The sequence below is a fragment of the Amphiprion ocellaris genome, chromosome 22, assembly GCF_022539595.1.
Source record: "Amphiprion ocellaris isolate individual 3 ecotype Okinawa chromosome 22, ASM2253959v1, whole genome shotgun sequence".
Lineage (NCBI taxonomy): Eukaryota > Metazoa > Chordata > Actinopteri > Pomacentridae > Amphiprion > Amphiprion ocellaris.
This window is the reverse complement of record NC_072787.1, coordinates 12,052,519-12,065,430: the sequence shown is the minus strand read 5'-3', so window position 1 is coordinate 12,065,430 and position 12,912 is coordinate 12,052,519. Positions and strand designations below refer to the sequence as shown.

Below are 12,912 nucleotides of genomic sequence, written 5' to 3'. Positions count from 1 at the left end.
AGTCATTGTTCCTTGTTCTCTTTCATCGTTCTTTACTTTCTTTTGTGTCCTCTAGTTTTGTCACCTTGCTGTGAATTTTGAACTTCCCCGTTGTACTTGCTGTTGGTCTGGTCCCTCTTTTATTTCTCCCTCTGGTAACACTTTGGTCCTGTCAGGGCACTCTTGTGTTTACGTATTATACAAGAATTTGTTCGTAGTAAGCAGTAACAAAGGACACCCCGTGCAGTTTTCTACATTTTCATTTAAGAAAAGTAAATTGGAAGCAAAGAGGGAAAAAAAACTCCCTAAAGTGATTCTGTATTGGTATAGCATATTCATCTGTGTCACAGACTGGCTTTGTTTTCCAAAAAAACACATTGATGAGCCGCATTGGCACACAGTCCTGGTGCTGGAAATGGGACACCAAATGTGTATTAGTCTGTTTAAAAATAGCTCCCAGCAAATGCACTATATACTCCTGTATGAGTAATGGTTGCTAAAAGCTACTGCCCAGCTGTTTTAGAGTTTACTGAGTCTTTTCAAACTGTTTTTTTAGAATTCACATTTGTAGGAATAACTACAGACCTTGCAGAAGCTGGAAAATTTCAAGAGCCAGATTGATGCATTGTGAATTTAGCTTTTTATTAGAATTTGTGAACACACAGTGATTAATAAATTTATATTCAGCCTTTTCACATTAAAATTACAGCCAGAAAAGTAAAAATCATAAATATTCTTGTGTTACTTCTACGTTTGGAATGATGTTATGAATGGAATCCTCTGTGCAGTTTAACGCAGTGAGTTTCGGATTTTTTTCTTTTTTTTTTTTTTTAATATTAAATAACGAGAAAGCATTTGACAGCAAGATTTGCATGTTTTACTCCTTTATAACGTCTCTCTCTCTCTCTCTCTCCCTTTTCCTCTCCCTCGCTCTCGGAGGGGAGTTTGTTTACCAAGTGTTGTTGTTTACAGTTTAGGCGACGTGTCTGCATGCGGGGGTGTCAGCCAGATGTTGAAATAACCTCAATCTCGGCTCTCAGTTTTTGTTTTAACTGCATCTCCTGAGGCTGGAAGTTAGTTAGGACACATCTAGTTCTGTAAATTGTGTTGCTGTTATGAACTAAAGCGCGCGTCTAATCTGGGCTCTGTTTCGTGTTGTCGAATGTTGAATACACTGAAGTAATTGCTCATTGTCGTCAAGTCAACGGGAAATGAAAATGCATTTCTGAGTGACAAAGGGACACTGCAGGAGTTTACTGTGTAGATTATTGCATTCACACACACACACACACACACACACACACACACACACACACACACACACACACAGAAAAGAAAACATATTTTATCAAATGACTGTGACTCTGCTGGGAACAGTTTTACAGTCATTTGAAGAAGTAAATGCATCCGTGGAACATACATGTGATTAGGACTTTTTGTAAATATTACACAAGCAAACATACACTCTGTGAACCTGTCTAATTATGAACATGATATAGAAATATAAATATGCATGTTTTTACCATTTTGTGATTTAAATTATTAATAAAACATCAACCATATGAATGAAAAACACCTTGTTGCACCTTCTAATCTGTAAAATTAGAATGAGAATATCCACATTAGGTACTAATATGCTATTGATTAGAACCACCTTAAGGATAGTGAGAGGTGGAACATGACTTATTTAATCCTTTGACATAAATGGTCTGCTGTTCCTCTTTGCTGTTGAAATGTGTGATCATGCAAATGTTTGAAGAGCTAAGGTTTTGAGAAGCAAGTTTTGTTGTGGATGCCTGAGATGCCTGTCAGTCTGGCAAGAGATGTAAAAAGTTCTCCACATTACTTGAAACGAATCATTTCCCTGTAAAATAATCGTCCACAAGATGCAACAACTGCCAGCTTGTGCAGGACTAACAATTTCAGCCATAAAGCAGATTGTTTGCTGCAAAAGAAATCTCCAGATCGTCACACGATCTACAGATAACTTTAAAGCTATTGGTGTCAAAATTCATGTGTCTACAATCACAATGAGAATTGACCTTCGTTAGAGATGGAGCAAGAAGAACCATCGCTGTCCAAAAGGAACATTAGAGCAACTCCACAGTTTGCTAATGAACACGGCACCAAAGAGCTGGCCTTTTGGAATAATGTGCTCTGGAAGGACAAATCAAAGATAGATTTGCTTGGTCACAGTGACCAAAAACATGTTTGGCACAGATGAAAGATGGCTTTACAGAAGACGAATCTCATACCAGCTGTGAAGCATGATGGTGGAAATGTTATGCTTTGGGGTTGCTTCACTGCCTCAGGGACTGGGGGACTGAATTCAAAGAGTGTTTGAAGATATTGTGAGAGCATCCGTCTGAAAGTTGAACCGGAAGTGGACCTTTCAACGGGATAATGAGCCTAAGCACACTGGCAAATCCACCAAGGAATGGCTCCAAAAGAAGAAATAGAGGGTTACAAAATACCCTAGTCAAAGCCCTGATAAGAATACTGTTGAAATGCTGCGGGAGGATGTGAAACGGACAAGGCAGGAAATGTAAAGAACCTACAAGAAGTTATTTTGACTAAATCGAGTAATTCTCGCTCCTAAGGCAAAGGATTAACTTAGTTTTTTATCAGAAGAATATTACTTGATATTCTTGTGGTTATTCTTGTGAATGATTGAAAAGCCTAATTTTCCTTGTGGCGTATCTGTAGGCACTGTTTTAAATGCGCTTAAATGTTTCATTGTTTAAAGTGAATAAGTCAACAATTTTCAGACTTCCTTTTACTGTTTTCTAACTTTAATTGTTAAATAGAGAAAGAAATTCCACGTTATTGGTGGCTGTGTGTTACTAATGTTTAGCTGAAGCCAAAGCAATGCTGGTCAACATCGGAAATTGTAATAGAAAATAATTTCACGTCTTACATTTTGTTTGTTTTGCTATTTGTGTGCCGTGTTTGTGATTGATGGCATTTGGTTCATTTTCCATGCTGGTGTGACTGTCAGTCGTCAGCCGGTGATGGCGCCTTTGCCCTCTAGACTCTGTTGGGTTTAAGCGCTGTCAGCTTTGGTGCTTGACTGCTCAGGGACTTTGTATAAGGATATAACTGCTGAGAGCTGGAAATATCGTACTTACTGTAAGTGAACTGCTGGCTCAAAGTTAAGAAGAACCTTATTTCAGCTCTGAGGTGGCAAGAAATGATATTAGTTTAAGTAATCCACTTAGCTCATTTGATTTGCTTTTAGCACGTCCACCTCTTAATTCAGGAGACTGGTTTTGTTTACTCTCATTTTAATGACCCACATTCATTCTTTGATCTGCCACAGATTTTTTATTTTTTTTAAATTTTGGATCTGTTTTCCATCTTGTTTCTTTCTCTAATGTTGGTGTCCTTGCTGTTTGTTTCTTTTATAGCTGGCTTATCCCAAAGGCTTTTGTTGTTGCACTTGTTTGTTTTTTTTTTCCTCTGTTAAATGATTAAGATTTCAGGATTTTATATTTTTGTTATTGTCAACAAATCCCACAAAACCACCAAAAGCAACAATGAATTAGATTGATTCAAAGTCCTGTCTGATCTTTGAGCTTGTCTTTGAGCTTATCTGTGGGACTGAAGTTCATTAAGTGCTACGGAGCCTAATTAAAAGCAAATGAATCGGCTTATAAAAAAGCATATGTAATATATAAAGCAAAGAACCACTGTGGGATATTCTTGGGTTTCTAATGGTTTATGAACATCAATAAACCTCCGTGATCCAGAGAAATATGATGAAACATATATTGTAATGTGATGGTCCAATTTCTTGTCTGTTGCTTAACTGAATTTAATATAATTTAGTGAAATTTGGGTGAAGTACTTCTGGTTGCTGACTTTATCCATATCTGCAAAACATATATGGACAAATTTCATCCAATCTTGACCAAATTCAACAAATATAAATGTTTTTTTGTTGTTGTTTCTTAAAAATAGCTGCCAGAGCCCTCTAGTTGTGTTTTATATGCATGCTTCTTCTGAAGAGTCTCAAGCAAGCATAAGTTATGGCAACTGGACTAACCTCGTGTGAGTCGAAAACGTTTCACCTCTCATCCAAGAGGCTTCTTCAGTTCTGAAAGCCTGGTGGGGAGTACCAGATATTTATCCACCAGGAGGGTGGTGGCAAAAACAAGTGGACAAAGACCCGAAACCAACAGACTCGTTAGGTGTTAATGTGAGTCGTTAGCCTTTGATGGGCGGTCGTTACCCCTCCCAGCCCTCTAGGAGGGTGGTTGGGGGTCACCTGACTGCAAGTGGGACAGATGGCTGCACCTCCTTGGGAGGGCTCTAAGAACGGCGTTGTAAGTGGGAGACAAGTGGTGTCTGAGGCCCCCTCCTCTGTTCAAAGATGGCCGTTCTAGTTTGACATGAATGGCTTCTTTTACTGGTCTCTCAAACCATCTGTCCTCTCTGGCTAGAATGCGCACCTTGTGGTCATCAAAGGAGTGCCCCTTCTCCTTGAGGTGGAGGTGGACTGCTGAGTCCTGGCCTGTGGTCGTGGCCCTCCTGTGTTGTGCCATGCGCTTGTGTAATGGCTGCTTAGTCTCTCCAATGTACAGGTCAGAGCATTCCTCATTGCACTGCACTGCGTACACCACATTGCTCTGTTTCTCCCTTGGAATTTTGTCCTTGGGATGGACCAGCTTTTGCCTCAGAGTGTTGCTGGGCTTGAAGTGTACTGGGATCTGGTGGGTGTTAAAGATCCTCCTGAGTTTCTCTGAAATTCCTGCCACATAGGGGATGACAATGTTGTTTCTCTTTTTGTGGTCCTCGTCTTTCTTATCCTCCTTGCGCTTTTTTGCTGTTTTGATAAAAGCCCAGTTTGGATAGCCACAAGTTTGAAGAGCAGAGTGAATATGTTTGTGTTCCCTTCTTTTTCCATCCGCTTCTGATGGGATGTTCTGTGCTCTGTGCTTTAAGGTACGGATCACCCCCAACTTGTGTTCTAGTGGGTGGTGTGAATCAAACAGGAGGTACTGGTCTGTGTGAGTGGGTTTTCTGTAGACCTCAATGTTGAGTTCCCCATTGGTTTCAATGCGTACCACGCAATCTAGAAACGCCAGACAGTTGTCTTGGACATCCTCTCTTGTGAACTTGATGTTTTTATCCACCGAGTTGAGGTGTTCTGTGAAAGGTTCGACCTCACCCTTCCTGATGGTGACCCATGTGTCATCCACATATCTGAACCAGTGCCTCGGGGAGTGGCCACTGAATGTTCTCAGTGCCACAATCTCCATTTCTTCCATGTACAGGTTAGCTACAATGGGGGATACAGGGGATCCCATGGCACAGCCGTGTTTTTGCCTGTAGAAACCATTGTTGTACTGGAAATAAGTGGTGCTGAGGCAAAGGTTAAGGAGGTCACACACCTGTTCGGGGGAGAGGTTGGTCCTCTCAGACAGAGAGTTGTCAAGCAACAGTTTTCTCTTTACTGTCTGTATTGCATCTCCAGTGGGAATGCAAGTAAAAAGCGAAGTCACGTCATATGAAACCATAGTTTCCTCAGGGTCTAAGCTGATTTTTCTGACCTTGTTTGTAAAGTCGAGTCTGTTGGTTTCGGGTCTTTGTCCACTTGTTTTTGCCACCACCCTCCTGGTGGATAAATATCTGGTACTCCCCACCAGGCTTTCAGAACTGAAGAAGCCTCTTGGATGAGAGGTGAAACGTTTTCGACTCACACGAGGTTAGTCCAGTTGCCATAACTTATGCTTGCTTGAGACTTATCATGACCTGGATGACTGAGAACATCCACAGATTTCTTCTGAAGAATCGTTTACAATTTTACGGTTACTAAATAAAAAAATATGTTTTGCAGTTTGTCCATCTACAAAGCCCAAACATTTCCTATTAAATTTATGGATTAATGCATTTCCCTAAAAGCAAGCAGCCATTGGCCAATTTGTGTAATTGTGAGCTACAATGTGTATTAGGTGAATTTGGATTTTTTTTTTTTCTCTTTCTTTTTTGTTTTTCTGCAGCCATCTCTGTCACTTTGGCAAAACCTAATCTCATGGTGCTTCAGTGAAGCAAATAGCAGCATCCTGCCAGATAACCAGACCACTTTATTAAACCGTTGCACTATTTTGTGTCCTAATAAACTCTGTTTGTCTTTCCAGGTGGATGCTATAGTGACACTGGGTGGTCTGGCAGGCAGATTTGACCAGACAATGGCATCTGTGGAGACCCTCCATCACGCTCTGTCCATGACTCGACTCCCTCTGTTGATCATACAGGAAACGAGCTTGGCATATCTACTCAGACCCGTGAGTATATTATAAACGCACAATTTCCCTGTGGTATTAATAAAGTCATCTGTCTGCTTAGTCCTCACTTTTATGCATAGACATACTACTGTGCAGTCCTCCTAGCCAGTATTTTCCGTTTAGTTTTCTGTCTGCTGAGCTACAGAGCCAACTGACCATTATTTCACATGTATAAAATGAAATACAAGCTAAAAACCCTACACACATACCTCTTAGAATGTCAGTTCCACAGTATTTCGCCTTTCATGGAGCTAAAGGTGGACTTACCTAACCTTTCTTTTATGTTGCATATAAACACTGTCCACACAGGCAGACCCAGAGTGCATTTTTTTCCACACCAGACCAACATTCGACTCTCCTGCTGTAACATCTCCTGGCCCTTCTAATCACCCTTCTCCCCGTCCTTCTGTTCATTTTCTTGTTCTCTCTCAAAAAATGTTCTTTTCCTTGCTCTGCTTCCACCTTGATTGGAGTGTTGAACACTTTGTTTCTTTGTTAAATAATCACTTCAAAACACACACACACACACACATACACATACACTCCTCTGCTCTTATGGTGCCCCAATTTGCTGTTGTGAATGAGAGAGCGAGAGTCTCTTTTGATGCTCCCGAATTGTTTTTCCTCAGTGCTAGCCACTTTCTCATGTTTCTCAGTTGATTGAGTTTACAAGTGGGCTGAGCGGCCACCAATTGGGACCCACGCTGCTCTTTTATAGCCCTTCCTTTTCCCCCTTGTGCTGTTTATTTGCGAGGTCTTTGGGACAAACAACTAACTGTCACACTTCCTGATGACACCTTGTAATACCTTAAGTAAACCTCTCCCTCATACACTCTCTCACTACTTCTTGTCATTATTCCAAAGGCGTGTTGTCATTTGCTGCTTCATACCTCGACACCTCCAATTAATCTTACTTCAGTGAGGGTAAATTAAGCTCGTTTGTCAACGCAGCTCCAATTCACCAGCGACTGATGAACGCAGACTCCTGTACATGAAGGTGAACACAACCTTCGAAGGGCCCGGTGCTATTTGTTCGAGTTACATCTGTAATTGAAGTGTTTACAACTTTTGCCAAATATCCTCACCACCCGTATTCAGTGCAATCACAGCTTCGTTACGTGCTTTGCTTCAGGATTTGGTGCTACAAACAATACCTACAGAGATGTCGATGTGCTGTACACCCACCAAACACACATGGACAAAAAATGAAGACCATCTGTTTAGCAAATTAAACAAGTGGAGATTACACCACCTGGAAATATAGTGTATAGTCTTAAAGCTGCTTATAATTATATGCCATTAAACCTACACATTTTATAAAATGACTGAGATATGCTTCTTCATCTTAATTAAATCAGGGCATGTCAGAGTCACAAATATGTTCTGACTTAATTAGGGCTGTGTCTGTTTGTTTTAGCTTTTGCCTCCCAAATGAGGTGTCTAAGTATTATTATTCTATCTTTGGGAAATCTGCAGAAGTCATATGTTTTCTATAGCTGGCTCAGGGCATTGCATAATTCTCATGTCTTTTATTAAATTATGGGTAGGGACACAGTAAGGGCTGCAAGCTTTTTGATTCTGAGTCCCTACATGAAAAGCGGATGTTTTAATCAGTCTAAATCCCACGGTAGTGCTAAATTTACTCAATTTGGATCTAGAAAAAGAAAGACACAAGTTGCACTGAGTTCATGTGCTTGGTTTGTTTTCCTCCTGCTATCTGCTCCATTGAGTCTCGGTCGGAGGGCCACGCGGAGCCACATTTACTTAAATTAGTATCCCAGCCCCCTGAAGATGCTTGAGAAAGCCTGCTCTGTGTTGTGGGACGCACAATGCACAACACTGTGTCAGCTCAATCCATGCTATAAATCATTCTCTCACACACACACACACACACACACACACACACACACACACACACACACACACACACACACACACACACACACACACACACACACACACACACACACACGCACACTCCGGGTCAGAACTACAAGCTTGTTTACCTGATGCCCTTTTGAGGAGTGAAACTTGTCAGTGCAGAAGCTGATTTAAATGATAAAGTGCGATACCTAAAATATGTAACTCACCTCCAACTTTTCTGCTGGAGCAAGTTGTGGCATTCAAATATGAAACAAATATAAACAAGTGGTAAAGAACTTGCCTAGTATCATGTGTTCTATACTGAAATGAATCCTTTAGAGCAAGACAACAAATACAATACTTTTGCTATTATATTCTAACATGATGGTTAAATATTTTTGCCGCGTTCAGACAGTTTGTTAATTTCCCGACCTTGAGCATCTGTTTGGTATTTTGGTGCCAAGTGCAAAGTGCACAATGAACAAGTGGGAGTAGGCGAGCGAACAGGTGGGAGACTGTGCGCAGAGAACAGACGTCTCTGAACTACGTCTGTCAATCTGCTGCCACTTGGGTGATTTTACCAGCAAAAGCCAACTAAATACTCTGAGCAAATGTGCGGCAGTGACTGAATACAGACTAAAATGTAAATAAATCCTTTTAATTATTCACTCCCCAGCCAGTGGATGCATGTAAATGGGCATGAAAACATTATATTTATTGTGCTTGAAGCAGAAATGTTGGTAAAACCTTCTGCATTGATCTATGAATTATTATTAGTGATTCTTCCAGTAGATGTTGTCCACATCTGTTTTATTCTGCATTCAAAGCTTTTTATTCACTTCATTAAATCCCTGCAGCTATCTGAAGGTGAATATGTTGCAAATTCTGATTTGAGAAGGGAAAATTATGCAGTGCAACTTCGATCAATACTACACATATCGGACGGATGAGAGCAGCAGAGATCTACTGCTTTGCATTTTACATGGTTAAAATATTGTCCTTTTTTAATATTTCCCCAAATCCTCTCATTGCTGTGCACATATGCTTATGGCGAGCTTATTCCTGCAAACCTGTATATTTTACAAAAACAGTTTCAGCTAAAAGTAGTAGATACAACACAAAGGGAATCTGAAAACATTATATTCATGTTTATTCTGCCTTATTCAAGCCCCTGCTGCATATGCGTGCACATGTGTAGATGCACGTGCACTTGCTCTCTTTTTTTCTCTTTTCCTCATGCACTGTCTCATTGTGACACACTTACACAAAGATACCGTGTTTATGTATAGAAAACAACCTGAGGGTTGTTTCCTGAACACCAAAAGCTCCAAAGCTTCGAATCTTCCCATCATTCCTTCCCTCTGGCCCTGAACCACCAAGAAGCCAAGCAAAGGGAACTCTACTTTAAACCTGTCACATTTTAAAGATTTCAAACACTCACTTGAGTGTGTCTGTATTTGCTGCATTTTTCTGTATGATTCTTAAGATGATTGATGTGAGCTGTGGCTGTCAACATTTTTTGTCTTCGTATTAAAGTATAGCAATTTAGGTATAAAAGGCAACAGTAAATAGAAGGGTCAATATATAATTGCAGGACTTTTTGTAACATACTTGGCAGGTATCAATAAGCTCATTTTATTATTGTTTAGCTCATTAGAAGGTGGTTGTTATTAAATTCGGATGGTTATTTAGTTGACATTTTAGTGATATCCAGTCTTTTCTTATTGATAAGTGATTGTTTCCATAATAAATAATTCTGGAATTTGTAAAGACTTGATCCTAATGAACATAATTTATTTTTTTTTTTGCTTTTAATAAAAATATATGCAAGATATATCCCTCATTTATATATTGACTGAGAAGATATTCAAAGGGTTGGTGCTTTGTACTTTATGGTTTCATGCAGCCACACTGTTTCCTCACCAAATACATGTGCATGTGCTGTAATGAGACTGTGGTGTTTCCTTGTATCTTTTTTTGTACACCATGAATGAGAGAAACTTTGTTTTGACCTTTTTATGTTCCAGGCTTTATTATAGCCAGTGCATTCAGAGCAAAGTCATTATTCAGCCTGAAGAGTTGGACACTAGCTTCCACCTACACTGTAATTCTCTTGCTTTTTGTCTCCCAGTCGTACTTTCTCAAAGGGATGCTGTGACATTTTCTAGTTTTGTTCATGTTTATTCTTTTTGCAGAGCACTTTATAAAATGTCACTCTTCTCAAAAACTTTTCCTCATTTGTCTTTCAGACACCATTGGGAGATGCATGTTAATCTTGCCAGCTATCCACCTCATCCAAGATAGAAACTGTTCCCTCTGAAACTCTAAAATAGACTACAGTATGCACTGCCTCTTAACTTCAAGTGAGGTATTCATAACTGTACTGTTTTTTTTTTTTTTGAAGTTTGAAGCTGGTTTTTAGTACAGTTATGGGTGTCAGTATGAAAATCTTTTGACTTCTCATAACACGCTGTAAAATAGACTATAATTCAAAATGGCAAGGTCTTCTATTTAAGTGTTGATAGGGACTGACAATGGGCTAAAGCTTTGACAAGAGCAATAATTTATTTTAATGAGCCTTGGTTCCTGTGTGGAGAAGCAAAGTTTTTCGGTCAGGGATGAAAAAGTTGAAGAAGTCTCACCTCACATTTGTTTTGTCATTGTTTTCATACACACACATATACACGCAGATAAATACTAATTTGTTGTCACATTCATGCTGTGTGCCAGCAGGGCAGCCACAGACTGGAGGTGAACACAGGTCTGGAGGGAGACTGGTGCAGCCTCATTCCTGTAGGAGGGCCCTGCCAAACAACCACCACTGGGCTGAAATGGAACCTGAGTGAGTCCCTTGTTGTTTATTCATTTTTTTATTATTATTATTATTATTATTAGCCATTGAATGATGCTTCACAGCCAGTAATTAGTCTCTAGCTTTCCTTGCTGCTAAACTTTGCAGCCTCAGTAGAATGTATCGTGGTAGCCGGAGATAACAAGTCTACTGTGGATGAGAAAAAAGATGTTTTTTTGCAGAGGGGAAAGACTATAGAGGGACTTCAGCACTGAGTGCTGAATTCTCCATTCACAGTGAAGACAACTTTTTCGCAGGCATAAAAAGATACAGTAAAGCACATATGCTTCATTTTCTTCAGTAAAATGAAGCTGCACTTTGGAACAAGTTTCCTATTGAAGATACAGAATGTGTCACAAAGAGCTTTCAGTGTTCTTGGGCTTTATGTGAAAATCTAATCAGACACTTATCTGAGGACCCCTGTGTCCTTACCCCCACTCCAACCCTCATGGCCAGCTGTGTTCTTAATGAGTTGGCACAGACCAAACTGCCACCCATACGAGGGAAACCTGGACCTTCTGTCAGTGGGGTTGCATAATACGTCGGCTTCTGGTGGTGGGTGTCCGCCGCTTGTTTCTGGGAATCTATACACTTGAGTGAGCACGCTTATGTGCCTGTGCATGTTTGAACACGTCTCTATGAGTGTTTAAATAAGTGAGTGTCTGTGTGTGCCTCTCCAGCCCTGTTTATTACCTTGTTGTTTGCATATGTGTGTGTTTTTTAGGGTTTTTTTCTGATCAGCTACACTGTGTTGTATATTTACTCAGCACACCTGTGAGGTGGCTTTCTGAATGGTAATGAGGGGGACTTTATACATGAGAGTCCTATGCAGATTAGCCAGTGATAACAAGATGCATAATTAACCACATGCATATTTAGAAGGCTACAAGTAATGATTCCCCAGTGAGGTCGAAAGGAAGAACCAGAATATGAAACAAAAAATCTGGAATTTCATCTTTTTTCTTATGTTTTACGCCATGGCTCTTTATATAGCAAGATTGCATCATGTAATACCCTTTTTTTCTGGTTTGTGTGTTTGTATTTACTGTCTAAATGTGTGTCTGTACAGGGTTTTCAATGCAACTTGTTTGCTTGGGGAAGCCCAAGTCAGAGCAGCACCATTCTCGGGTGACACTGAGGCTCTTTAGAAGTTGAAATGTTACCCCACACTTGGGTTCAAAGAGTTTCTGTGATGAAAAATATATGATCTTTCTATAACGAAAGAGTTTTAGGCTGTCAGCCATTACAGCTTCTCTATCCCAACGGAGACGTTTTTTTATTTTTTATTTTTTTGTTTTCATCCAGAGGTTGTGTTTACTCGTGCTTTAAAGAATAAAATTCTGCAGCGAGTCATGTTGTTTTGATCCAGAGCGTAAATTTAGTCAGTTATTGAGTAAACATTTTTTTCTGGTTATTGTACTCTAGGGGAAAGTGCAGGATGAGCTGAAATACCCCTGCCCCTAGTTAATTATATCATATGTTCACTTTTTGTTGCTTTATCAATAATTTATACTGTTGTGAAATCAGATCAGACACTGTACACATCAGTGGGCAGAAAGCTGAGAGCTGGATATCTCCAAGGCCTTTAGAAAACACATTGCCAGATAGCAGCAGGAGTAAGAGGGGAAATGTGCTTTTGTTTTTATTTGTTCAGCTGACCCTTTAAGACACGACGGCCAGGCTGAGACACTGTGTCAACTACACTGGGACGTAGGAGCACATGGGTCAATGCCCCGTGGTACCGGCAGGAAAAACATACCGCTGTCAGCACAGTCAAATCCTGAAGGTCATGACAGAAGCAATCTGCTCGATGATTTCTGCAGGAAATTTGCAGATAATCTGCGGTCAGCTGAGGTATACAAATTCACAAACACTCGTGCTTTGCTTCCACACAGCTTTGTTTGGTGTTCAGTGCAAGAAAATGCATTACTG

At 40.1% G+C, this 12,912-nt stretch overlaps 1 protein-coding gene across 5 annotated transcripts in view; it reads left to right on the top strand.

The window, feature by feature from the left end:
* The window catches only part of tpk1 (thiamin pyrophosphokinase 1), a 77,867-nt gene that overhangs the window by 40,158 nt on the left and 24,797 nt on the right, over positions 1 to 12,912 (top strand). For 2 of the 5 annotated variants that reach the window (XM_035946426.2, XM_055007279.1), the window contains exons 7-9: positions 6,120 to 6,266; positions 10,860 to 10,971; positions 12,635 to 12,834. In XM_035946426.2, the coding sequence (XP_035802319.1) occupies positions 6,120 to 6,266; positions 10,860 to 10,971; positions 12,635 to 12,834 (459 nt within the window). The remainder of the gene's footprint in view (positions 1 to 6,119; positions 6,267 to 10,859; positions 10,972 to 12,634; positions 12,835 to 12,912) is intronic. The other 3 variants (XM_035946428.2, XM_023266224.3, XM_023266222.3) reach the window with 3 other exon arrangements.